At 46.4% G+C, this 26,912-nt stretch overlaps 9 protein-coding genes across 9 annotated transcripts; 3 read left to right on the top strand and 6 right to left on the bottom strand.

Moving 5' to 3' along the window:
- Positions 1 to 537: 537 nt before the first annotated feature.
- BHQ10_003305 (uncharacterized protein) lies at positions 538 to 1,423 on the bottom strand (the record flags this gene model as incomplete). Its single annotated transcript, XM_040875547.1, has 4 exons — positions 538 to 685; positions 741 to 979; positions 1,055 to 1,142; positions 1,209 to 1,423. The coding sequence occupies 4 exons, from the start codon at positions 1,421 to 1,423 to the stop codon at positions 538 to 540; spliced, it is 690 nt and encodes a 229-aa protein (XP_040731809.1).
- A 1,319-nt stretch (positions 1,424 to 2,742) lies between these two features.
- Positions 2,743 to 4,830, bottom strand: BHQ10_003306 (uncharacterized protein; the record flags this gene model as incomplete). Its single annotated transcript, XM_040875548.1, has 1 exon — positions 2,743 to 4,830. The coding sequence occupies one exon, from the start codon at positions 4,828 to 4,830 to the stop codon at positions 2,743 to 2,745; it is 2,088 nt and encodes a 695-aa protein (XP_040731810.1).
- Positions 4,831 to 10,485: 5,655 nt separating this feature from the next.
- BHQ10_003307 (uncharacterized protein) lies at positions 10,486 to 12,879 on the top strand (the record flags this gene model as incomplete). The annotated part of the gene is made up of 3 exons (XM_040875549.1): positions 10,486 to 11,751; positions 11,804 to 11,981; positions 12,035 to 12,879. 3 exons carry the CDS (start codon positions 10,486 to 10,488, stop codon positions 12,877 to 12,879), a joined length of 2,289 nt encoding a protein of 762 aa, XP_040731811.1.
- Positions 12,880 to 13,778: 899 nt separating this feature from the next.
- Positions 13,779 to 14,861, top strand: BHQ10_003308 (uncharacterized protein; the record flags this gene model as incomplete). Its single annotated transcript, XM_040875550.1, has 1 exon — positions 13,779 to 14,861. One exon carries the CDS (start codon positions 13,779 to 13,781, stop codon positions 14,859 to 14,861), a length of 1,083 nt encoding a protein of 360 aa, XP_040731812.1.
- A 514-nt stretch (positions 14,862 to 15,375) lies between these two features.
- Positions 15,376 to 17,277, bottom strand: BHQ10_003309 (uncharacterized protein; the record flags this gene model as incomplete). The annotated part of the gene is made up of 1 exon (XM_040875551.1): positions 15,376 to 17,277. One exon carries the CDS (start codon positions 17,275 to 17,277, stop codon positions 15,376 to 15,378), a length of 1,902 nt encoding a protein of 633 aa, XP_040731813.1.
- A 391-nt stretch (positions 17,278 to 17,668) lies between these two features.
- On the bottom strand, positions 17,669 to 19,461 carry BHQ10_003310 (uncharacterized protein; the record flags this gene model as incomplete). Its single annotated transcript, XM_040875553.1, has 2 exons — positions 17,669 to 18,495; positions 18,546 to 19,461. 2 exons carry the CDS (start codon positions 19,459 to 19,461, stop codon positions 17,669 to 17,671), a joined length of 1,743 nt encoding a protein of 580 aa, XP_040731814.1.
- Positions 19,462 to 20,770: 1,309 nt separating this feature from the next.
- Positions 20,771 to 22,266, bottom strand: BHQ10_003311 (uncharacterized protein; the record flags this gene model as incomplete). The annotated part of the gene is made up of 3 exons (XM_040875554.1): positions 20,771 to 21,388; positions 21,441 to 21,825; positions 21,884 to 22,266. 3 exons carry the CDS (start codon positions 22,264 to 22,266, stop codon positions 20,771 to 20,773), a joined length of 1,386 nt encoding a protein of 461 aa, XP_040731815.1.
- A 1,466-nt stretch (positions 22,267 to 23,732) lies between these two features.
- BHQ10_003312 (uncharacterized protein) lies at positions 23,733 to 24,911 on the bottom strand (the record flags this gene model as incomplete). The annotated part of the gene is made up of 1 exon (XM_040875555.1): positions 23,733 to 24,911. One exon carries the CDS (start codon positions 24,909 to 24,911, stop codon positions 23,733 to 23,735), a length of 1,179 nt encoding a protein of 392 aa, XP_040731816.1.
- A 593-nt stretch (positions 24,912 to 25,504) lies between these two features.
- Positions 25,505 to 26,610, top strand: BHQ10_003313 (uncharacterized protein; the record flags this gene model as incomplete). The annotated part of the gene is made up of 2 exons (XM_040875556.1): positions 25,505 to 26,407; positions 26,479 to 26,610. The coding sequence occupies 2 exons, from the start codon at positions 25,505 to 25,507 to the stop codon at positions 26,608 to 26,610; spliced, it is 1,035 nt and encodes a 344-aa protein (XP_040731817.1).
- Between the last annotated feature and the right edge of the window lie 302 nt (positions 26,611 to 26,912).

Genomic DNA, 26,912 nt, shown 5'->3' on the forward strand with positions numbered 1-26,912 from the left:
ACAAGTCGACACCTGTGATAATATTAGCCTTTTTGATGACAAGTGAAATATGAGAGGACATTGACCTACTCAGGAAGTTCTACGCCATGCTTTTTTGACAAGCGAGTATAGATGGCATCACTGTACCATCCCATACTAAACAGAGCAAGAACCATTCCAACCCCCGTGCCCAAATATGAAAGCCCTGCAGTTCCTTCGCTGAATCCATAGGTATCCCGAAAAACCACCGAGAATGTTGTGAAGAGTAGATAGATGATACCGTACACTAGCGCCATGTACAAAGAGACCCCCAGAATGACCGGACTGAGAATAAGCATTCGCATTGGTCTTGACAGGTTTCGTAGTAAAATTGTGCGATATGGTATTTGTGACGTCCCCTTTCCTCGAAGTAGCTGATTACCGGTTTCTTTACGAAGTTTCGCGGCTTTTCGTTCAAGTAAAACTGGACCGTAGGTCTCACGAAGGAAGACAAATCCAAGAAGAGTGACGAGGCCGCTCTGTAATTTTTCGAATGTTAGAACAATGGTTTTTTCAAGATTAAATTGTGGAAGTCAGTTTCAGCCCTACCATAATAGTCAAAAGCCAGAAAATCCAGCACCAGCCAGCTGCTTGACTCAGAAATCCTCCTGCGGTGGGCCCAAGGACAGGCCCAACAAGCAAACAAAGAGTGAACAGAGTCATAATGCTATCAAAAAGATGCCTTAGCAAATCTATACCTGTAAAAAGTATCGGGTACTTACGATCCTTGACGGTTAACTGGAACAATGTCGGCGATTGTTCCACCAGCGTTGGTCAAGGGAACACCACCAACAATTCCTGCTAATAATCTGAAGGCAAAAAGGGCCTCTGCATTGGGTGACAGACTGCAAGCCGCGGTAAATATGGTGAAGAGGACATTGCAGACATGGTATATAGTGTTCCGGCCGTACACTTCGGAGAGAGGAGCGAGGACCAATGGGCCCAGGCCAAATCCAATAATCTGTCTTACTGTCAGCTTATTATACATTTTTCTTTGATACTGGGCTGGCCACGGTATGTATACATAGATTGACACAGTAAATGTAGTGAAGGTCGCAGTAGTTGTGTTGAACTCGTGTTCAATTTGGACAATGCCTGATGCCATCATTGAAGAAGCGAGGGGACTAAGTATGTCGTTGGTAAGCATTCAAGCTGGTATTATTATTGACCACAATTTCTGTAAAACATACGTGACAAAACGCAGTAAGCAGACGGTACCAATCACTCCTGCCTTGCGAGATCTCGGCCAGTTGATCGGCTTCTCGGGGTCGTCCGGTCCATCCCAGTCAATGATATTCGGATCTATTGGTGGTTGAACTGTACTTTCAGGTGATCCATACTGAGTGACAGACGGCGAAGGAGTTCTTCGCTCCAGGTCGGGGTGAGAGGAGGACTTCTCGGACATCGTGTAGTATGCGTAACCAATCTGGAGTCGGGTTGGAATTTGCCAAAATAAAGACGAGCAAAGTAGTCTCTGTTTTCTCATCGAAGTAGTATGAACTCTGACTTAAATATCGAATTGTGCCCGGTGCTCTATATATACCAATCCTCAAGAAGTAGGGCATTGCGCTTATCGGGCAGTCCAAACTACGAGAAGCGCATTAAACGCGCGGAACACGGAATTATATCTCGCGTTTGAAATTGCTGTCCACAAATCGCTTCTGAATTATTTTCAGACGATGTAACAGTGTAACTACGTGCTCAGTCTGTTTCACGGGTCATGGCGCTCGCCAGGTACCTATCTGTCGGATTGCTGGGTTTAGTTCAGGCCATTCCTGAATACCAGTAGTGGTTCTACAAGGAGGGAAAGAAGAAAATGACTACTAGGAGTGGATGTACTCCGTTCTCCGTCTGTCTCAATACATGAGGCTCCAAAGCTGGGGTCTTTATAGACGTTTTGGCCGGCTAGCTTTGCTGGCCTCCAGCAGATAGGGTTGACATCATTTGTGACCTGTCATGACGGGCTATAAAGCAGATAGCTTCCTTGAGACTGCTTCTAAATATCCGGATAATCTGATAGTAACTGTCCCACCTGGATTTCCCATCTATTGCATCATATATAATCTATTTTCTAAACTTCAAAGTACGAGGGACCCTTTCGTTTTGATAACTACTATGATTGGTAGCATTATTTCTAATATCACAATACATATAAAAGAGTCAGGTTTTGTGGGCGCACTAAGGTGTCTTTAGGTACGTACGTACGAAGCAATAAAGTCAAATTCGATGGGTAATCTTTCAGTCCTCTTCTCCGCGTACATCATGTTCCAAAGCCGCTTCTATATAGACCTTCTTTTGAAGTCATTTGTAAGCTGTATGCCTTGGCGCGCAAACTTTCTAAGCCCTATTCCAAGCCTGTCTGTATATGTGCCCGTATACGAGTCCCGTACACGAGTGATGCTACCAGGCTGCACCACGAGGAGGTGGCAGGGTCGGAATTTTCAGCCCCCTGAGCTGGTGAGTGCGTGTGAATTTGGACTGAAATCTCCTCAGTGAGTCGAACCATGAGCGCCCTCACAATAGCGGCGGCAGCCTGAGAAAGATAATTCCAGCTGGCAGGGAAAATATGGTTTGTATGGTGAGTGACCTAGGTATACTAATGTTGCAACTTGACATTGAGTAAACGCCTCGCTAAATGACACAGTAAGAAAAATACATCTCCCAAAGTATACCACCCCAAAACATGTTAAGAGTATGGATATATGATGTCCAAACTCTAAGCATTCAACCACCTCGACTCTCCCTCTTCAACCGTCTCCTCTTCCGTTCTAAGGACAAGACAATATTCGACGTCAAAATCTCTGAGGGAAGCTCGAATTCTCGTTCTTCAATGAGCTCTGGTAATGGTTGTCCAAATGCAGATCTGTTGCGACCGCCTCGACGGCTACTTGAGAATGCCGCGTCGCGGAGATGTCGTTTTCGGTAGAAGGATGTAAAAGGTTTGTTCTCGTCGTATTCTTGAATCTCTGGATGGTGGACCTGAGAATTGGACGGGGAGTCTTGGTTTGTTGTGGTATGTATGGCATGTTTGGAGTTTGTTCTGTGATGAGTTGATCGAGATTTGGGTGGTGTGCTGGTTAATTCATCTACTAGTCTCCGACGGGGTTGAGGGTGTGCTGGTGTCGGTGGAGAGGATGTCGTTGCACCTGTTGCTGTTGCGGATCGCGCTTCTTGTAGAAGTTGTTGAGCAGCTGCGGCATCCAGCTCGCTCGAGTCAATATCTGAGGATGGCTTTTCACTTTCAGACATCTCTTCATCAACGGCATGCTCTTCTTTTTCGGCAGCAGCATTGGCGGCTTCGAGAAGCATTTGTTCGCGTTCATGCTTGCGTCGTTTCTCTTCCTCTTTCCACAAATGAAACTTTCCTATCAATGCCGAAACTTCTTTTACGAAGTAATCGCGTTTTGGTTCGTAGAGCTTCTTTTCTGTGTCCGTAATACCGCTGATACCCATCACTCTAAGCCAATCATGACCTTGAAGCTCATCTAACAGACGATCAAGTTGTATCTTTTCATGTTGAGCTCGCTCTTTTTCGATATTCCGTAGTTGCTTTTCTTGCCTTTCGTGTCGACGGTGGGCTTTGAAGTAGACATTTTCATTCAAAGGATCCGTAACCCCAAGTTCACTGTCCTCTACTTTTGGTAGTTCAATCTTTTCAACTCCGTGTAAATTATTCAGAGGATTCCCAAATGGCGAAAATTGCTCGATAGAGTTGCGCTGTTTCCTCGTTCGCGATGGAGATCCCGATTGGAGGGTGGGCAATGGAAGAGGCGGCTCGGTCAGGTCATCGAGTATTGTCACATTTGTCTCCGGAGCGAGAAATTCTGTCTTCACCGGCTCAAGACTAATGATTTGCTCATAGTTGGGGAAATAAAGCGCGAGTTCACTTCTCGAGCGGGAGCCTCCATCATGTGATCGCAGAGATCTCTTTTCTTGGGCTTGGGCTGTGTTATTTGTTGGCTTGCTTTGGGCGTTCACACCCACCTCGTTTTCAGGCTTCGTTGTGGTGGCATCATCAGCAATAATGACTGGATGTGCCTTGTTCCGCGAGGACCGGCTCGTAGTGGTTTCTGTAGGTATTGTGGTGGTTCCGGTCGTGGTGGATGTCGTTAAGGTATTCGATCTCTGTCGCGTACGTACTCGATCGCCATTAGGAGGAGACGATATGACGTTCAGCGGATCGGGGGATTCGCGGTTGTCAAGAAATTGTTGATTTGTTGTTGCTGCTGTCGAGGAAGACGTGGTGAATTGAGCTCCGATAGCGGCATCTCCATCGCGTTCAAAGCGTGCCTTCTTCGTCGGCCTTTGAGTCTCAGTCTCTGCGCGAGTATTTTTATCCTTGATCGAATTTCCACCGAAAAACTTGTCCAACGTAGTTTGTTGCGAACCTGATGGGTGGCGATTAGTTAACGGAGCGCGTTTCGGAGGTCGTCGGGGAGTAGAACGTGGAGCATGCGACAAGGGAGTGCGAGAGGGCGGCGGCGGCGAAGGAGATGTCGACGATGATAATCGAGGCCGTTTTATTGTAGATGTAGTGGAGTTGATTGTGTGCGCCCTGAGATTGGGAAGGCTCTTGCTCGTCGCTAGCATTTTTCGTGAATTTTTCGTGTTGTCTGGCCTTGCGTTGGTAGGATTCTGCGTGACTTGTAGCTCGTCTTCGTCTTCGTCTTGATCGCGATCGTCGGGGTTGATGCCGTTATCAAGATTCCCTTCATCGCGAAGCTGTTGAAAATCCGGATGGACAGGCGTTTTCGCGTGTGCTTGATGTGGTTGCACCGAGTCTTTGATCGATGATCGCGAGGTGCCTACCATCGTCGCCGTTGGCGTTGTTGGTGACTTGTCCGCTTCATTGATTGTGGTTTTGCGATCGTATAGGATTTATTCTTGACGTAGAACGCGTTCCAAATGTGTCAATTGGTCACCGAAACAGTAGTCCGACACAATGCGATGTGACCTTGTTGATTGAATAAAAAAAATTATTGAGGGCAATCCCTTCCATGGGATTTTTTCATTCAGTCCCGTCAGGGAAAGAAGGGACGGGTACTTGTCCGTGTAGAAACAGCGCCAATTCTATTTTCACTACAGGATAAAGTTATTCAATTCGAGTGGAATGATAGCGATTCATTCCGCGTTGAGATTGTTCATTGTTCTAAAATCTCAAGGAATTTAGTATGATTGTCTACTTGGATTGGTAACTGTTTAGAGAGCATTGGCGTGGAGAAGATGAAGCATCTGGGATGGTAATGACAATACACAAAACTACTCACTAGCAGCTGGCAATGGGTGAGAATAAGCGTTACCGTATGTAATCATCGCTGGCGCCTTTACAGCCCCAATTACCCACTCAGAACCCAGAACGAACTACCTCCGTATGAAATCTAAATACTTTCATTCATACTTTCTGAACACAATAAGTTTCTTTATGGCAAATATGTCGTCTTTGACTTAAAGAACCAACCGAAGTTCAACGAAGATTATTGGGTAGCGATATCAAAGTTAGGAGGCTTGGAATATCTTGATTTCCTTTGGCCTCTGCCAATTGAGTTATCATAGCAGCTTCGTGATACTTAGTTGCATACGATACTCATTCAATGTGGCTGAGGTCACATGGCTCCCAGCCTTGCCAAAGAGGCCAGCCTTGTGATTATGCATGACTCATTTGCTCACTCTGCTCTGTCAATTTCTTTGTGAAGATCAATCTACCCTGACCGGTCGGATCATTCTATGTCAGGTTTCTATTGTTAATTGAGCCAAACTGACATCGTTCCTGATATCTATCCTCGAACGCGTGAGTCGAAGTACTGGATACAACTGCTCCTTGTTCTAGACCAGTACGCAACGAAACCTCAAGTCGTACTTCACGCGATCCAGTCGAATTAGAAATCTTGTCCCACGACGACTCTGCTCTATTAAAGCGTCAAGGTAACTTAGACTCGATCGCCGCCTCAGGGAAGGGACTTGGCTCACTGAACAAGAAACTAAGTGCAAACCTAAGCTTCCGCGTCCAGCCTCCATTGAAAGAACACCCCACGGCGCGAATCTATCTAGTGACGGAGAAAAGCCTATTCTTCCATAAGCCATCTCACGTTACGCGATTCACTCAAGTTCAGGATTGGGCATATTGTGCTAGCAGCGAAATGACGTCCACTACCACGATAAGAGAGACTTGGGGTGGAGGTCCGAATGAGCAACTGAACGACAACTTACGATCGAGAACACGCGAAGCCTGGATTCGGACGAATGCATATCTACAGCATGACGCCGATGAGATTGATGAAATTGACCCTGAGCGGCTTCCAAAGACGCTACGGACAATTGAAGATTACGTTCAATTCGACTCTGATCGAGAATCAGATTCCGTAAGTATGGCAAATGGAATGTTGCGGTCACCCATGGAAAGTGGGCGTCCATTACAGAAGGATACAGAGAAAATGGACAGCTCAGCCATTCATTCAGGTCATTGGGATTATCCTTGGTACCCCCCAGATACTCCCGCGCCAGCAGCACGTCAATGGAGCGGAACCTTTACAGTGATGCCCAGAGAAACTCGTCCTTCGGCAGAAGCATCGAATCCATGGAGAGTTGGCCTCAAATCTACTATATCAGAAGATCTGTCAAGACAGGATGACGATCAGGCTTCTAAGTTACAATATTTGCAAAAAAGGCTTGATAGGCTAACGCTGAAATCACTATATGTTCAAGGACCTCATGATAATGATTCAACCAACCATGCCAAAGCCAATCGTGAAGATCATAATCTATTGAGAAGCAAGGACCATTCATTTGGGCGTCATAAGGAGGCTAAGTGAGCACATGGTTGTAGTCTGATGAAGCAAGATGTACTTTCACTACTTAAAGATCAAGACGCCCAAGAATATTTGAGCTAGATGTAACATGGGTTGGAGATTTCTTACCTTTCATTTTCGACCGTAATAATCTCATCAGAACGCTTTGAACACTCGTAGGTGCATGTCATATTCAATTGATGTGGCGGTATTACACAAGTTTGCAGCCTTGCCAACGTAGCGAGCCTTGTCATGATGCATCTTACCTATTCAACCCCTCCTTTCCTCTTCAAGTTCCCTCCGTAAATATCTGAGGCATTTGATCAATTCTATCAGTGATATACTCGGCTATTTGGCACGAACAAATGAAGAAGGCAAATGAAACTCTTCAATGATAACTAATCTCAATGCCGTGAGTCAGAATCTCGAAACTGATGTTGCAATCATTAAATGCGTCATGGACTGGTAGCAAAATCACGCGTCGCACAATTTCCACAGCCGATTTGAATTTTGACGAATTCTCTTTTGAAGAGAACGGCATGCTTTCCGATATTTCAATGGACGACAAATTCTCCCTTCGAAACAGACCTTGGCCTCCGCCCCCATTATCTAATAGCGCATTATCTCTCTCTCGCTCCGTGAATCAAGATGAGGCGACGAACGACACTGCGAAGCCAAGCCAAAGGCAAACAAAGTGGGAATTAGGCGAAGACGAAACGCGCAGCGACACTCAGGGGCGACGTGGTCGACTGCGGGAGCTACCTTCTGTGGCTGAAATAACCTCATTGGATAGTTTGGCACCGGACAAGCCTGGTATTGCTAGACTGGATCGACTAGGATCACCCCCGTTGGCATTGGACAATCTTAGTGCGCCTGAAATCACTACATTATCTCCGCTTGATAATTCAGTTAATTCAACGGGGCATGGCAGCTTTGATATCCATGGTAATCCACAGGACGCATTGGATATCAGACGAAGAGAACACTACTCGGTAGAGACAACGACTGCCTGGAGCATTTCTGTCAACCCTACTATATCAGAGGATTTGTCGCGAGATGATAAAGATCGAGGTGCCAAATTACGGTATTTACAGAAAAAGCACGAAAGAAAGACACTGGGATTGTATAGGGAATGAAGAGCGATGGTTGGAGTGACGTGTAATGGAAGTTAAAGGAATCATTGGAATTTTTAACATATACTAACGAACGTATTTTTAAATTCATCGTTTGAGAACATGATTCGTTCTATGAATGTTGTCCCTTCATCATTATGAGACTTTGATACTTTCGGATAGATACATCCACTAACATGCTTGACGATTTTTTTTTTGGCAAATATCCATACACGACGTCTCTGAATTTGCGAAGTTTATCAGTACGTCAAAACTCTGGTTTAAATGATTCCCAGCGAAGAGATTCTCTAAGAAAACTCCGAATTCCCGCCCGTGGTGGCAGTGGCGGTACCTTGACGACCCTTCCGTATTGTATCTCGGCGCCGTTGAAGACGATGAAGAATCTCACCTTACTCTTTGTGTCGTTATTAATGTAGCAATCATTTGCAAGATTTGATATCCGTGAGATGAATTGGTGGTCTTCAGGATCCACTACAACAAAGGCATTGGTGATATGAGAGATCAACAGCCGTAGCAATACCCATAGTCCGTCCTCGTCGACTTCAATTTTGGGTTTGATCTCGACTTGAGCTAACGTTTGACGGAATTCCTCTGGATAGGCTTTGCTTATAGAAGCTATAAGCGACTTAAGTAACTCATCCTTTGGGCGATCAGAATGGTTCAACCCTAAAGCCCACAGTACTTGGTAATCGGAGCCATGTATCTCCTTCCGTCGTATCAAATATCTGATCACTTCGACAGCCAGATCTTTTACCCTGGTATGTGGTCCCGATGAAGGAGCTACCAATAGGGGAGAAGATCCATTTTTAAACCAATCACCCAGAGCATGGTAGATGTCGACACAATCACCTGGCCAGGGATGCCAAGAGCCTTCTTTGCGAGCCATAGAAAGTCGGATATTAAGGATATTTTGGGGGTCTGTTTCCGGCCTTATTCTCTCTAGCAAGCTTTCAACTTCCACATGCATTCTGTTGGCACTCCGTGGTAAGTGAGATACGGTATTTCTAGGACTCTCCTGATTGAAAGATATGTCGTTTTCTACTTTCGAAGTTTCACGGGATTCTGACTCTGCTCTGCATCGGGGTGAGTAAGAATGTCTCAGTCGAGATTGATCAATGGCAGGATTTTCTTTGTCTCTTTCCGGGTTTGAAGAAGCGTCATTAGATTTCGTTGAGCTTTTGTAGGTATCGGACAATATTCCTGTCATGAGACCACCTGCCAGGCTGTCTATAGGCATCCTCAGTCTGTCAGGCATTGAAATTGTTGCCAAGTGCTCCTTCTTTTCTACTGCTTTCTCCTTCAGGCTTGATTGCGTAGACATGATCTCCAGTACCGACTTATCCATGTCAAATAATGGCATGAAAAGGATCAACTCTTTGGCATAAGCCGCTGCCGCCATCGCTGCATAGCGTTGCCATCTCTTGTTTTTATGTGAATCTGAATAATCACATATTCCTCGAATTACCAATGAAGGAAACACATTCATCACGCCTGCGGCTTCCATTTCAAAGCACAAGATTCCATAACGTTGTGACAGCTGATCTCTCAATTTCGAATCTTTTATTACCTGATTCGCGGATGCAATCAGACCATAAAACACTCTAGTATAGCTGTCAGGCCGTATATCTCGGTGTTGTAACTTCGCTGGGTCACATCGATTACAAGTCAAAACAGAAGTATCCTCATGGTTGTAGTCCGAAACAAATAAGCGGTCTTCTTGAGGTCCTGGACAAGAAAACTCCTCTCGGAGAAGAGGATACCTGCTGAGGACTTGCTGATGAATGAGATGAGCTGTACTCCCATGTACCATATGCTGAGCTTTCAACCGCGCCAGTGCCTTCAACAACACTTCCGGAGGTTTGTCGAGTGTTCCCGTACGCACAAAGTCACCTCCCCGCACTGCCTTTCCATAGTCGTATTGTATCACTCCAGCATAATGCATCATAGGCTCACTGACTACGACATCACCCAGTCGGATATCTGGTTTGGTATCTGATGTGCCTGCGCCTCCACCAATTCCGACCAGTAAACACCACTGTATCGACGCATAACTGAACCGCATCTGTGTGGCCGTCGTGCTTGCCAAAGTGGTACCGTATACACCCGCTGAGAGACAAGTGATGACAATGTTGTGGGAACCGATGCTTCCGAGGATGTAGTTATTCCTATCTCCTGTTACATTCGGTAGCCGGGGGTGGATTTCATCCAGCATGGCTTGCGCCGCAGCAAATTCTAATGGGAGGGCGCATATCCAGCCGATTCGATAATCATGGCGAGCGGGCATTTGGTGTATTTAGAGTGGCATGTATTCCGGCATATCCTTTGTCTCTGGGTGCAGAAATTATTGATAAATATGTAGAATGGGCGGCTAACAGAAGAGGTAGTACAGATTTGATGCTAGACAAGGCTGTGGTAGCCGTATGTATCGCGGGGTATCGCGCAAGGCTGAACTATCGAATAACATTTATTGATTGCTGGCTGCATCTGAAATGGTTCAACAAACATTTCGCAACAAGTAAATAAGTTGATCTAAAGAGAAAGACAGCAAAATGCCCCGAAAATATCGTCCATATGAATCCCGCAGCTCGCCTTTCTTCTCGAAAAACCTCGATGGCATTCCTGACCATGACCCCATTACGAGCTATCCTGATGAGCACGAAAGTTACACTAATAATAGCAGTGATGATTCTCGAGCCAGTTTCCACGAAGAAATAACAGCACCGAAGCTGGAAGCAAAATCCAAGAAAGAACAGCCTTCCTATCCATATCCAAAAAACGATCAAAACAACAAGCCATACATAATCTTGTATTACGTTCTTTGTTCATGCGCAGAGAGCCATAGTGATCATGAAACGTTGGCCGTGTATCTCGATCATCCGAGACTATTCAAAGGAGACAGCAAGATGAGTGCCCTCAGAGGCCGAGTAAAGGTTGCAGACGTTTCGAAGTATCTCGAGCGTTATATGAAAAATATCAACTTCATCGTTACCAAACGGTTTTATTGTTTTGAATATTGCAATCTCGATATTGTTCAGAAGCTGTTTCATCGCTTACCATTACCGGACGACCCAGAAGTCCCTGACTCGATCCGACCGTATTTCTTCAGTCTGCGAACCAACAGTCCCCCGGCGAACCCATCAGCCGAGACCTTGGAGATACGTTCCGAGTCATTAAAGGATGCTTTGGTAGCAGTGACTGGAATGAGCCGCGTTGAAATCGAGCATCTTGAGGCTGCCGGGAACATGAATATACTGCATAACTCGATCTACTATTACAGTCATATCAAAGAACGTACTTTTGGTGCTCTTGATTCAACAGAGATTCGTCATCTAAGTGACTTACTGGACTACATGCAACTTACAAATAAACTTGAATGGGAAGAAGCTGATGCGCTAATTTCAGGGGGTCTGATTACCCAAGAGCACATGGCAAAATTATACGGTTCTAACCAAGTCTTGGTAACCACTGAAAACGGCCATACTCGGGCCTATATGCTTACAAGACCGCCAAACTCAGAAATTGTACAACCTCCTTGGGGTGATAGCAGATACAAAGGGCCGATTACTCTTAGGCTGTGGTCATGGCAATTCAATGGGTCGTTTTACAGGAAAGATGAAAACTGGTCACTCGCTTGGCCATCTTCCGGTCCTACAGACGAGCCAATATCGATTTCCCAGCTTGAAATATATCCATTACGGTTTGCGTCATCCGAGGTAGTTGATCGACTAAAAGCTAGGGGACTGATATTTTGGAAGTGCCGCCACGCGAGGTTTGTGGCATATAATCCTCCAAACTCGATTCTAGAGCTGCACACTGTGAGTTCTTTATGTCTTCGACGCCATTAAAAATAGTTTATTAAGTCTTTAGTCGACTCCACGGTATATGATCGATGGCACTACCTATCAACAAATGCACGGAACCTCTTCTCCCCCGCAAGATGATCTAGGCATGGAAGCAATGAAGAGCGAGGAGCCGCCGGATTCTTCATTCACCCTGCTCCTTCCTCATGAGATATTTGGATTTGGAATGCATGACAAGAAGTGGCGTTAGTACTTTGCCAGCCTTGCACACTGTTATTGAGTATTAACTTTGCCGTAGGAACTCTTCTCGTGGAACATATCAAAGACATTGACTGGAACGAAGGCGCATTTGACCGACTTGTCTTGCAACACAGCAAAAAGGAGCTTATCAAAGCCCTCGTCACTGTACATACTGTGTCTGCCAAATCAACTGACATAATCGAAGGCAAAGGAAATGCCCTAATCATGCTGCTTCATGGAGGTCCCGGAACAGGCAAGACGTTGACTGCAGAATCAGTAGCAGAACTGACCCGAAAGCCTTTGTATCGAGTGACATGTGGAGATATCGGGACAAATGCCGAGGAGGTCGAAAAGTATCTCGACTCGGTCCTGCTGATCGGCACAATCTGGGGTTGCGTTGTGTTGCTAGACGAGGCAGATGTGTTCCTCGAAGAGCGTCGGGAGACCGACCTCCAACGTAACGCGCTGGTATCCGTGTTTTTACGGGTGCTCGAATATTACGATGGAATTCTCATTCTCACATCCAACCGCATCGGAACTTTTGACAGTGCTTTCAAATCTCGTTTTCAGCTTGCAATCCACTACCCAGCTCTTAGCGTCGAAGGTCGCTACGAGATATGGCTTAACTTCATCAATGGATTAAGCAAGTCGAACCCTGATGTCAAGATCGATGATCTTAAGAGCCACATAAATGAACTCGCTGCTGTGGTACTAAATGGGCGAGAGATTCGAAATATCGTACGCACATCTTTGCAATTAGCTCATTTCCGCCAGACAACGCTTGATTACCAGCACTTCCAGCAGGTGATTGGAGTAGCTGAGGAGTTTGAGAGGCATATTAATGAAACTCGCGGATACACGGATCTGGATTGGAATCGTAGTCGTGGTATTCGGCCTGACTGAGCCCATTTAGGGGTAGGCCTGGCATGGTTACTTACGGAGTTCTATGCAAGATTCAAGAATGTACTCAGATTGTGTGCTATGTAGAAAGCGCTTTGGATCAAAGTTGTACCGGGAGAGCTTTCATGACATCTGGAGTCTACCGGATTATGTTCATGTTGATAACGTCTATTCTCGCTTTAATCTCAGTGTTATTTCAATGTCTGCTTGCTTTTATATTTCATTTTGCATCAAGTAAAACAATAGTCTCGGGGTTTGTTTTATTTCAGCAGAAGTTAGAGCAGTTCAACCATGTTATTACAGATTCTTCTGGGGCTTTGTGTGGAGAACGAGGGGGCGGTAGTGCTATCTCTAGCGTAAGCCACCTTTTGAAGCAACTCAGTCACAGGGACAAGCTTGATTGTTAGTGACATTCTAGACTCTAGGCAACAGAAGATTTTCATTCATCAAAGGAATATATAATCCAGGAGGCTAGCCTTTATTCAAGGTAAAGACAAGGTAAGACCTACGAAATGCGGACAGTTAGAGCTTGGGCTCTTGAGATACCGTTCTCATTTCACGTCCTTTCTTGCTACATGTTTCGGTGTAGTCGGTCAAGAAGCTCTATTATAATAATTTTCAAAGTAATTTAGGATAGGGGGAAAACAGCTTCTAGCCTCCTTGATGACTTTCCAGTCCAAATTAGAATAACGAAAGCGATATAGCTAGCAATCCCCCACACCCCCAACTGCCCGCGTGACCATTTTGAGGTTTCTTTTCTTTTTCTGCAAAAAGGACTAAAATAGTATATTTTGTTACTCCTGAGTTGTTGAAATAATCATTTATGATACCTACTCAGCAGAGCTCTAGCCGCAGCTCATTTGACATACCTACCATCCCCCGGACCCCAAGTTGAGTGAACCATGCACTTCAAACGCTCCCTTACCATTGTCGGCTGCCACGCCGAAGGTGAAGTCGGCGATGTAATCACAGGCGGCGTGATAGACGTCCCCGGAAGCACCATGTTCGAAAAGCTACGCTACTTTGAGACCAAAAAGGACGACCTGCGCCAGTTCCTTCTCAACGAACCCCGTGGCCGCGCGCCCATGAACGTCAATCTGATCCTTCCACCATGTGATCCGCGAGCAGATGCAGGGTTTCTGATCATGGAGAGTAATGAATATGCGCCCATGTCTGGATCAAATACAATCTGCACGACGACTGTGCTTTTGGAGACGGGGATGATACCCATGAAAGAGCCCGTTACGGATGTGGCACTTGATACGGCGGCGGGATTAGTTACTGTTACTGCTGAGTGTGAAGGCGGAAAATGTAAAAGTGTGGAGTTTAACAATGTCCCCTCGTTTGTGTTGGAGCTTGATATGAAGGTGGATGTGCCGGGCATTGGGGAGATATCAGTTGATATTGCGTATGGGGGCATGATGTATGTTCTGGTTGATGCTACTTCAGTTGGGTTGGAGGTTCATAATCGGTTTGCGCGGCAGTTAGTTGATGTTGGGGAGCGAATTAAGAGGGCCGTTAGAGCGGTTTATAGACCAGTGCATCCGGAGAATGATGGTATTACGGGATTTAGTGTGCTGGCATTCACTGCGCCTGTCAAAATCGAGGAAGATGGCTGCAAAGCTGCTAGCAACGCGGTGGTCGTTTCTCCTGGACGCTTTGATAGAAGTCCATGTGGTACGGGGACGTGCGCACGACTGGCCGTGATGCATGCCAGAGGCGAATTGAAGGAAGGCGAGATATTCAAGCATCGAAGCATTATTGGCACGGAATTTGTGAGCCGCATCCGTGGTCTCACTACAGTGGGAAAGTATCCTGCTGTTTTACCCACAGTCAAGGGTCGAGGTTGGATAACGGCGTTCAAGCAGGTTGTTCTTGACCCATCGGATCCGTTTCAGGAGGGCTATAGATTGGGGGATCAGTGGCCTGTTGCTGAAGATGAGGGATACGAAGAGGGTAGTGTCACTGTATCTGCAAATCAGTAAGTGCAGAAAGGCCAATCTTGAAATGTGGTAGATACTTAGAAAGTACAGTAAGGGTTGTGTACATATGAGTTGTATATACTACAGATTAATCCAATGAAACTTAACTATCAAAGTGACCCCAGGACTTCTCTCGGGTGTCGACTTTACTAATACTTGAATTAACACCACCTACATAGCGACAGAATTTGTACTGGTATCAGATTAGGGCTACTCAAACCCAAGCCCTAACACCATCCCTCGTCTCTCGAATAAAATAAATTTCCTCTACAAGGGTACACTTAGCAACCTACTAGCTAATCAGTGGAAATAGAAGCAAACTATACACAAAATTGATTTAAATTCAACAAAGATGCTCGATCGAGGCCCAAGAGAATCATTTAGTGCATCTGCTGACATTGATGCCTTATTGTTATTAGCTATTACATTATTCATTATCTAGAAGCAGGTCAATAGACCTCTAATCTAATCCGTGGTTATAATACACATTTATCATCCATCAGCACCAAAGGGCGGGCTAATACAGCTGCCCCTTAACATCTCTAACCCCCCTCTCAATTACCTCCTCGACTCTCCACCTCGGCTTCTCCCTTTTAACCCCTTTCTTCCCCATCTCATCCAGACTCGGTCTTTCATGTAATCCACCTGCAATCCCAGACGAAAATTTGATCTGTAAAGCATCGCCAACCTCGTCGCAGGCAATCAACAATCGATCGAGATCTTCCTTGGTATGTGCCGCACTAACGCAGAATCTGACCCGCGACAATTCTAATGGTGTAGCGGGATATGTCACCACGACCACAGAAATTTTGCGTTTAAGCATTTCGTGTGAAAAGGCGGGCATTTTTGCAGGGTTGTAGAGCATGAGTGGGATGATGGGAGAATCGTCGTGGCCGTAGACAATGAATCCCAATCTCTTAAGACCGAGACGGAGATAGCGTGAGTTGAAGACCAGACGTTGGAGACGCTCTTTACCCATTTCTTCGCCTGCGATTTGTCGTAGTGCACCCAAGATCTGAGCTAGGACAGGCGGGGTGGGTGCTTCACCGAATGCCTGTCCGGAACATGTAGCCCTCAATTTATCAACAATGGCCTTATCAGCAGCAATATAGCCACCATTTGCGCCAAACGATTTCGTAAATGTGCCCATCAGGATTTCGACGTTGGCCGGGTCAACCTTGAAAAAATCGCAGACGCCACGACCCTGAGGTCCCACGGCACCAATTGAATGCGCCTCATCGATATACAGATAAAACCGATATCGTTTCTTCAACTCCAAAATACCAGGCAGATTCACCATCGTGCCCTCCATCGAGTAGAGACCCTCAACAGTAACCAAAATCTTCTTCCAAGGTCTATGAGTCCGCGGCTGTCCCTGCGATATAGCATCTCTCAACTTCTTTTCCAGGTCCGCCATATTATTATGAGCAAAGACCTGAATACTTGCCCCCGACAACCGGGCGCCGAACCGGATCGATGCATGATTCAATTCATCCGACAGAATCAAACAACCCTTATCCACCAAGGCAGGGAAGATGGTAGCATTCGTCACGAAACCCATGGAAAACACGAGCGCATCATCCTTGCCCACGAATCGCGCGATCTGTCGCTCTACTTCAACATGTAGAGTCGTCGTCGCTGCATCGCCAATCGCACCCGTCATCGTAATCCCGGATTTTCGGAGCGTGTCTTCCGCAAAATCTGCGCAAGGGCCTTCACTTTGCGCGAAACCCAGGTAGTTATATGAGCTGAGATTGAGGGTATCCGTCGTCGTACCCGTAAACCTAAAATGCTCATTATAATCCACAGTTTCCCTATCCAGCAACGTAATATATCTCCCAGGCACGCCCGTTGTGGGACGCTCAAAACAGTCGTTGATACGCAACTTGAGTCGCCGAGCATAGAAGCTATCAAAATCACTGTAGATGGGTGCATACCCGTCTTGAACCATCAAATGCCGGTGTTTGTGGGGTGTGAACCATCGTGCCAGAAAGTCTTGCGTGTGGCCGACGAATATCAGCACCAAGAAACTGATGTAGGTAGTGAGCATGTAGAAATAAGGTGGTTCGTCAATAATAGGGTCTGGAACTGCGCCGCCGGGGTGTTGGGAGGCGTAGAGGTGCGATGGATGGCCCAAGGGACCGAATTCGGCATCGCGGCGGGCTTGTCGATGGAGATCTGAGGGGGATGGTACTTGTTCTGAGCTGGAAGTGTCATTGTTCGAGTCGGAGGTCGAGGATGTGCTACTTGGGCTTGATGGACGGCTGGAAGAGTTTGTCAGAGTGTCGTGTACAGCGGAGAGAAGGGCGTGAGCTGATGATGTCGGCGACGACGATGCGGAAGATGCGGATGAAGCATTCCCTTTGCTATCAGTCTCCTTTCTGGAGTCGAGTTTGATTTTGCGTTTCCACGATGGCATTGTCTATTGTCCGCGGCTATTTCTATTCATACATAAAATAGCAAAGAATATATCCAAAGGAAAAACGTACTTAATGTAGATTTTCGATCAAAGCTGGGGGCTTGCCATAAGCACTAGCTTATCGGCGAGAATCCTTTTGGCGGCCGGATGTGCGACAACCGGTTTCCGCGCCATTTGGCTAGTAGATCAGGCAGCAGTTTTATTCGCTCTTTATTTCTAGTCACGCTTTAACTAACAATATGGTATCTTAACTCTATCAAACACACATTGAGACAGGAACATTCAAAGTATAATCCCTGGTAATCTATACGCCCCCAATGTATATTTCTCCACAGATCACTCTTTTTCGGTCCACCCAATCTGCTCAGCGCTGCGCAATTCGCAGTGGAGCCTATACTACTCCAACTTGAGTCCTCTGGATAATCTCAATAACCTCCTTGTCAACCAACGGTCCTTTGTACTCCTTATGTCCTCTGATCCAGTACCACACGATACTAAGAATAATGACGCCGCCAGTGACGACCACAGAGTAATTCATGGTATCCGCCGCAACGGGCGTGGCAGGAGGCCAGACAGACCAGAAAATGACAAAGACCATGTAAATGCATGCATACGCATTGTTGATAATTCCAAGCAGCCCGGGAATATGCCACGGTCCCCAGACGAGTTGGGTAGGCGCAAATGTGATTCGACCCTGTTCGTCAGCGGCGATGACTGAGATGGGTGTGTTACCGTTTCCGGGTTTGCTTTCTGCGACTTTTTCCTCTTTGTTGGTGTTAAGTTCGTCGTTGTCTGAAGGCGACAGGACTCCGGAGGCAGCATTGCTGACACCAAGATCTTGTCCGTCCACAACAGATCCGTAGGGTAAGATGTTGCCGACCTTGAGTCGGTGGTATAACAGAAGAGCAGAGGGTACTAGGTAGCTACCATAAAAACCGGTGATGGTAAGTGATATGACGTCGTTGAAAGCAGTAGAAGATCCGATGTTGATGAGAGTAAGCAAACAGGCGATGACAACCACGACTCCGACGGCAATAATGGGTACTTGAGTGCGAGGATCAACCTTGCTGAGAATCCTGGAAAATGGGGTTCCACGATCGCGCGCAAAAGCCCAAGTCATGCGCGATGCGGAGGTGATGATACCAGTGGCGCAGGCCCAGGTCAGAATGAGAACAATGGCACTCATGACAGTAGCACCGGCTACTGACTGAACGCTATCTATTTTCTCGTTAGATCATGTCAAGCGTATTGTGGCAACACAGACTTACTATAGAAGATCTGAATAAAAGGGAATCCCGTTTCCGATTCCAAAACAGAATCAACGTCACCCAAACAAAATAACAAAGTAAGCATCATGGCAAATCCGACGATACCGTTCAAAATCATGCTTGAAGTGATAACTCGGGGAATAGTCCTCGCCGCGTCTGAAACCTCCTCGGCTAAATGAACGCTCGCATCAGCACCGACAAAGGTAGCGACGTTACCCAAAAAACCGACGCAGTAAGACAAGCCTTGAGTAGGCCAACCGCCCTCGTTCAAGCTCGTGCGAAACACAAAGTCGGCATTATGGTAGGACGGGGTATAGTGCCAAAGCAGCGCAATGATGACCACAAAACCGGCAACATGGAACACAACCGTACCAATCTCAATGCGCGGCAACATGCTTGGGATGACAGCGTTGACAAAAGTTGATACCAGAGCGACAGCCCACGTCAGCAAGGTTCCCTGCCATCTTGTGGGTATGTAGGTCGGATAATCCAGAAACACTATGCCTTGGAGCATCTCACCGGCAAACAGGCTCTCAGTCGCAACAGTGGCGATCCACGCAAGCGAAGTCAACCATCCAATGATATAACTAGCAAACACGCGATACTTCTCGGAGGAAAGCATATAGACCCAGTAGTACTGTCCAGCGGCAATAGGAGCCATAGAGGCCAATTCCGAGATAACTGTATACACGGACAATGTCGAGCTCCAAGCAATAATGAATCCATACAGTAGCCCGGAAGGTCCGCCATTTTCAAATCCCTGGCTGAAAAGGGCTAGTACAGTTTCCCATGTAATCAATTCGCAAACAGCGAAACCGAATAGAGACCAAAAATCAAAGCGACGCTTGAGGACTTGTTTTTTGCCTAGACGGGCCAGGGCGGCATCGTCGGCAGACCGGTCGATGGGGCCTGTCATGTCGATGAAAATCTTGGGGAATACTTTTACAGTACGTAGTTATCTGCGGGGAAGTGTGATTGCCGCGTTGGGGGACCTGGTCAAGGAGGAACCAGGGTCTGGCTTTGCGTGTAGAAGAAGAATGTGCCGAGTCAATGTTTTATATTGAATCTTCAGGATGCATGGAGTAGAAAGATGGTGCGTGTGGCAGCGTCAATCCCAGTCAGTTTCTGGACTTTGTTATCTGATTCCAGCTGTGGCTAGTACCGTATGAACCTAGTAGGTGAGCTAGCAGACTGCAACTAGCTAGTATAGCTGATAAAGAGATAGTTGATAGATAAACAGCGAGCAGTAGTAACAGATACAGCTATCATGCGCTTGCTTGCATTATTCGTCCAAGAAGTCAAAGATGAATCAAAGACGAATCTGAAAATCATGTGATATTCTGTGTATCCCTTTGCAGTCTGTTTCTGTCTCTTCCGGGGGTCGCGTGCGTTTGTTGTAATGTGTGTGCACGTGTGTACCACAGTACTGTCCGGCCAGTGTTGACACCCGGCAATTAATTTGCAGTCAGATTGCTAGAGCGATAAGCAAGGGACAGATACAGAAAAGAAGAATGAAGGAAATTTTTTCTTTTTGTAGTTTAACTTCGCGGGGAAATCGAAGTCTTGGAAGGGCAACAGCGGGCACGGCACAGGCACCAATCACAGCGCCTCTTCCGCGTCTTATTTCCACGGCCAACTGAGTATGGCTTCGACTTTTAAGGTCATCGGTTACATGAGTTGATCACACATGCATTTTCTGAACTCTTACACCAATTGGTCCCGCTGAGTTTATCTGGAACAGGGCTGAATAGACCCGAATAATTGAGTCCCATAGGCAAAATATCCGTCGATGTACATATCATCTAATTCGTTGGACAACTAGAAATCTTGATGTGATCGACTACGAGCTAGCATCTTGCATCATGCCACCAGCTCGTGGTTGTGAAAGTGTACTACTAGTCTGCGATATCCCTGAAAATAATCCTTTGTGATTGCTTCAGGAAAATTTCTTCCTGGACCACTCTCTTCCGGCAGCATAGCTCGTACAGACGGTATGTAGCTTTGTTTAGCCTCGGTTAGCGGTTCATTCGGCCGTAGCAACCTATTCACCGGGCTACTATTCACCTAATTCCAAGATGCGTGAATTAGATTCGAAACCAGGCTTATTTACTTGGTTGATATTCCGATCACCCCATTGGACAGATACATCATACCAACAATGTACATTACGTACTAAAATGTACTAGATCGTAACTTCATTATACCAAAGCCCTAACGGCCAAGAATTACCACCCCTCCACCTTCGTCATTTTCAAATGCATTCCCTCCTTCGGCTTCGTCGTCACCGCACCCGCAATATGAATCTCCTCCTGCGGCCTCTGCATCTCCATCACAAATCTGCCCACAACCCCAGCAACCGCACACCTTAATTCCGCCCTCGCAAAATCCTTGCCAATGCATGACCTCTGTCCATGCAAAAACGTGATCTGCGCGAAATTGGTAGGTGCGCCGCCATTATGATTCACTATTGATTTGTTGCCCTTGTCGTCTGTATCAATCCATCGTTCCGGAATAAATTGATCTCCCGTTTCGCCCCAGAAATGAGGACTGCGGTTTATTGCATATGGACAGAGGATGATGCGTGTTCCGCGCGGGATGCGGGTGTTGGCGACGGTTGTGTCGCGGACTGCTTCGCGGATTGTGGCAGGTACGGTAGGGTAGAGGCGAAGGACTTCTTGACATACCCCGTTGAGTAAGGGCATGGATTCGAGTTGATTCCATGTTATGGCGTGTTCGGCAGAGGGGATGGTAGCATGAATCTCTTCTCGGAGACGGGTCTGGATATCGGGATGGAGGCAGAGTAGATAGCAAGCCCATGTTAGGGCACTTGCGGTCGTTTCATGCTATTATCATCGTTAGCCTTTGGGTCATGGAACGAACGGAAATGGGACATACCCCGGCAGCCAAAAAAGTCAACATTTGATCCACCAACTCATCATCTGAGAACTCTCCACGCAACATGATCGTGCCCAGTATATCCGCCTCGAGTTCCTCTGTATCAACTTTATGCGACTTGAGAGCTTCCCGCTTCTCACGGACGATGTCATGGCATACAGCGCGCAAGAATCCGGTCTCTTGGTCAACGAGTCTATTCAATCGCCAGGGAATACGACTCGCAAACCATTGAGGTAAGATGAAGTTGATACCCAGGAAGATCAATTTCTCGCGGGATGGTTCTAGAATCCTTAAAAAGCTGTCCGCAATTTTGTTCTCTTTGTTGACTAGAGATTGAAAATCGCGGCCCATCGCTACGGGACCAATGACATCGAGTGTAAGACGACTGCCAAAGTCAGCCATCATCATTCTGCAAGTAGAGAAAATAGGATCATAGGCCATACCTCGCCCAAACAGACATCTCAATCTTCCCGGACCTACTATTCTCATTTAGACCTTCCATCGGGTTTTCCTTCGCCTCCTTTTCTAACTGCTCCAACAAAATCACCGTCTTGTCCCACATAAGTGTATACAACTTCCTAATGTTCTTTATATTAAAAGCCGGCGTCAAAGCCTTCCGTTGCACTCGATGCGCATTTCCCTCGGACAGGATCAACCCAAAACCCAGAATCCGCGCTAAAAACGCACGCACTTTCCAGGGCTTTTCAAAGTCGTATGTATTCGTACTCATGATATCCAGTAAGGCTTGATGGTTTGTGGCGACGAGATAGCTGCGTTGGAATGTGTCGCGGAAATGGATTAGGCCGTCGTTGGGGATTGTGCGCATCCATTCGAGCGGTAGGCGGCCGCGGGGGGAGTCCATTATTATGCCCATTTGGTTTGTTTTGCCCTTTTTCTCTATCAGTTGATTTTCTAAACATGCAGTCACGAGCAGGTGATGGGAGGAGGTACCGTGACGCGCGCAACATGTCTCAAAGGATTCACGCAAAACGGATAAATCAACAAATCCCAAAATACTTGAATCGCAAAGTTGATGGCAAACACCACTGAAAGTAAACCTTTGAAAGACCATCCGGAGACATAGTTGGTACTACTTGATAATAGCACGACTGTCTCAACGATGGAAATCGTGAGATTTACCGCTAATTCTTCATTGAAGAGCAGCATCTTGTTTGGCTTTTATCACCTATTGTAGTATTTCATTCGTTCTCCTCGAGGATATACATAAGCTGAGAGGAGAGAGATGGGAATTACACGTAATTAAGAACTAATCCGCGACTCAACTCGACGATCGACAAGCCTCGGTCCCCTAAGGTTTGGTTAGGCAGACGCTAATCGTCATTCAACATTTTCTTTACAGAATAATGATCCAACATCGTCGTAGCAATTACTTCAACATTCAATGGATGCAAGTATCATTGTTGCCTGGTCACATCATCTGATGCATAGCTGGTATTGGTATGATTGAGGAGTATACTTGTGAACGTGAAGGAATATTCATCTATATGATTGGCCAAAGTAGATATCTTGTAGGCTGATGCATTGCTCGATGCCCCGACGTTGGGGACACCCCATCCTCCATTATGACTGTATATCAAAGTAACATATGACTTGCTATACTCACTTATGTACAACCTTAATTCAAGGTATGGAACCTTCAGCAAAAGATGAATGTTCGTTGCCTCAGGCACAATCACATGTACTCGGAGCCTCGGCTCGTGGGGACCCACCAAATCCACTTTGCAACTCATCTATGTCGATGATTAGATGAGAGAATGTACTAGGGTTGATTTTAAGCTTAGTGTTGCAGATGGCGCATGCTAGTGTCAATATACTATGGGCCGTCCTCGTTCATCGAATTCTGTGTGCGTTTTGTTGGCTCATATCGAGCACATACCATTTTGCTCTTGGATGATATAGACACGAGCTAAGAGAAGAAACAGTTGAGAATAAAATATATGTGATTAAGCGCTAGTTCAATAAGTAATAAGCCTCGGCCCGACGGTCCTTCAAGCTTTTGGTGTGGCAGACACTAGTCGTCATTCAACAATTCACATTTCTTTATGATATGATGTTTCTAATGTTGAGCATTGCACTTAAACGCTCAATGAATGCAGGTAGCAAACGTTGTTACCTGGACTCGTCACCTTGAGACTCAAGGGGGAAAGCAACTATTGTGTGTACTTCACTATTAGTGTCTACAAGACTGAGCCAAGCTACCTGGGTACATGACATAAAATTACAACCCTTTCTGGATACCTTGAGACATAAAATGTTCAATTCTCGTAGTCATCATATATACTTCTCGACTATCTCCTTCAGCTCTTGGTGATCAATGGCTTTGGATACTCCCAACGGCCCCTCCATAGTCTCTGCCGCTACCAAAGCATTATAAATGGCCTCTTCTGTACTATCTGCAGCCGCTTCAAATAACGCATTGATAGTGACATCCTGCACAACGCTCACGGTCTGCTCTATAGTCGGCTTCCAAGAGAACGAAGGACTTCTCGGAATCTTTTCAGCAGTGCTAAACGCGAGAAACAAATCCCCAGAGGAATTTGAGCCCCAGCCGCCGACTCGTGACACACCCACAGTGGCTCSTTTAGCAAGGCGTTGAAGTTGGACAGGATGCAAAGGGGCATCCGTAGCAAGAACGACAATAATACTGCCGTCTTTTGAAGCCAGTCTTTTTTCTTCGTCGTCAGTCGTACCCTGATTCGTAGCTGATGGGTTTTCGGCTTGCTCTCGTTCCATCATGATTCTGCCGACAGGAACACCACCAAAACGCAAGTCTCGTTTGGCACCGAAATTCGCCTGAATCAAAGCCGCGACCGTGTACGTCTTCTTTTCACCAAATTCGATACCCTCGATTAAGCGACTTGCGCTACCAGTACCAGCCTTGAATCCTTGGCAGATCATGCCAGTTCCTCCACCAGTGTTCCCCTCCCGAACTCTGGCACTAGATGCGTTTTCAATCCCCCGAACTACCATCTCAGGAGTAACAGCCATAGCCGCAATATCATTCAAATATAAATCGCAAGTTTCAGCAACAACAGGCAAAAGAAACCAATCCGCCGGTTTACCATTCTTGGCATATTCACGAATAGCATATTGATAAATTCCGCTATAGCAAGGGCCAACCGAAAACGAGTTTGTGAGCACAATGGGCGAATTGAGAAGACCGGTTTCGTCGAGCCAATGGGAGCCGGTCATTTCGCCGCTGCCATTGAATCGGAAGTACCCTGCATAACAGGCATTGTCAAACCAATCGCGCCGGGGGAGAATAGTAGTGACCCCGGTGTTGATGGCGTGTCCACGCTCGGTTTCTGATGGTTTTTTGTTGACAGACTCAGTGTGCACGAGAACACCAGGTACATCGGTTATGGAATTCAAAGGTCCTGGAGTATGCCTGCCTATATAAAGGCTCGGGATGAGAGCGCGGATAGGGGATGGGTTGGTTGATGCACTCATTTTCGTTCAACTATTTTCTGCGTGACTTGAGGGATAATCTTCCATTTACATATAGAATCATGCAATTCCTCGATCTGAAAACGTCTCGATTTATAGATCATCGCGTAGCCGACCAATAATGAGCAAGTATGAGTCATTTAAGGTTCCGCCGATCTTACGGCAAAGGGTTTCATCTCCAACGCTCATCCAGCGTTGACACAGATAACACAGTTCCTCAGAGACAAAACATTATCCATAGCAAGACTATTTTTTGAATATACGATCAGATAATGCTACCTAACCTGATTTGACTTCGTACTTATGATTGACCAATGGAAATATGTTTCCACTTCGGCTGCTCAGGATTCCGGTAATCAGCTAGCTGTTGTTCTTTTCTAAAATGTATCTCCGAGTTCTGATTTCAGGAGGGAAGGCGATCTCCAGGGTACGCTTAAGTCTAAATAGCACTCGAACATAAACAAATCGTCGATTCCATTTCCGTCTCTGTTGTTATAATCAGGGCGGTGAGCAGGTGAAGCACGCGATCGGCAGAAAGCCAACACAGCGATACCGGCGGGGAATTTCTGAGATAAACGTTGAACATAAAAGTCACAATGGCATATGTCAAAATTCTAGACGGCGGCCTGGGGACGTCTTTGCAAGACAAATATGGAGTTGAATTCAACAGTACCTCAACGCCATTATGGTCGTCTCATATGCTCATCTCTGACCCTGCTACTCTTCTAGCATGTCAGCGGGATTTTACCGCTGCCGGCGCTGACGTGCTGCTAACTGCCACCTATCAAGCATCAATTGAAGGTTTTGGACGCACAAAAACAGCTGAATTCCCTAATGGCATCCCACGGAATGCTATTGGACCATTTTTGGAGACTGCGGTACAAGTTGCCGAGGAAGCCAAAGGGAGTCGTGAGCAAGTGAAAATTGCATTGAGTCTAGGCCCGTATGGTGCCTGTATGATCCCTGGACAGGAGTATAGTGGAAAATACGATGATCTTCATAATGATGAAGATGCTCTATTCCAATGGCATCTGGAACGGTTGCGCCTCTTCATGGAAGCCGATGGCGATCTGTTGAGTCGCGTGGAGTATATCGCTTTTGAGACGCTTCCCAGACTAGATGAGATCCGCGCTGTAAGGAGAGCTATGCACACGGCAGGACTTACGGTCCCTTTCTGGGTAGCGTGTGTTTTCCCTGGTACGGAGCCTGATTATATGCACACTCTGCCCGACGGAACTTCAATCGAGGAAGTTGTCACAGCGGCTCTCGCACCCATGAGTGATGGAGTTGCCCCGTGGGGTGTTGGTATAAACTGCACAAAGACACATAAACTCCCGCATCTTGTCGAGCTTTTCGGAAATAGCATCTCGAAATTGCTTGCTAAAGACGAAATACAAACTATACCTACCCTTGTGCTGTATCCAGATGGCACCAATGGCGAGGTCTATAACACGACAACGCAGAAATGGGAGAAACCAGATGTTGATACTGGAGACAGGGTAAGATACACTCTCAACTTGTCGGAAGCTGTGGAGAAGGCTGTTAGTATCAGTTGCTAACCTCGTAGCAGCTTCCGTGGGAGACACAATTGGCCGATGTGGTGAATAACGCCCATCAAAAAGGCCCTTTCCAACATTTTATCGTCGGCGGCTGTTGCAAGACAACACATGACGATATCCAAAGGCTTCGCGACAACATTTAAAAAGCCCACAGATGAACAACCCGGCGGAACAGACAGCACTGCAATTTTCGTGTTTTTGAAGGCATTAGACACGCTAACACGTGTCTTTGTTTAATCTCTAAGTTTGTACGAATCAACACACGATCCTACGACAAGGATTATCCAAACGTAGATGACCGAGCTGCACTGCAATTTTAGTGTCTACGGGGCGGCTGATCAAGTCAACTAAGATCAACAAGGCTCATTTTGAAATTCATTAATCAAATTGATCAGGCTTAGGGGTCCTAGCTGCACTGCAATTTTAGTGTCTACGGGGCGGCTGA

This window comes from Talaromyces amestolkiae (genome assembly GCF_001896365.1).
Source record: "Talaromyces amestolkiae strain CIB chromosome Unknown scaffold5.1, whole genome shotgun sequence".
Taxonomy (NCBI): domain Eukaryota; kingdom Fungi; phylum Ascomycota; class Eurotiomycetes; order Eurotiales; family Trichocomaceae; genus Talaromyces; species Talaromyces amestolkiae.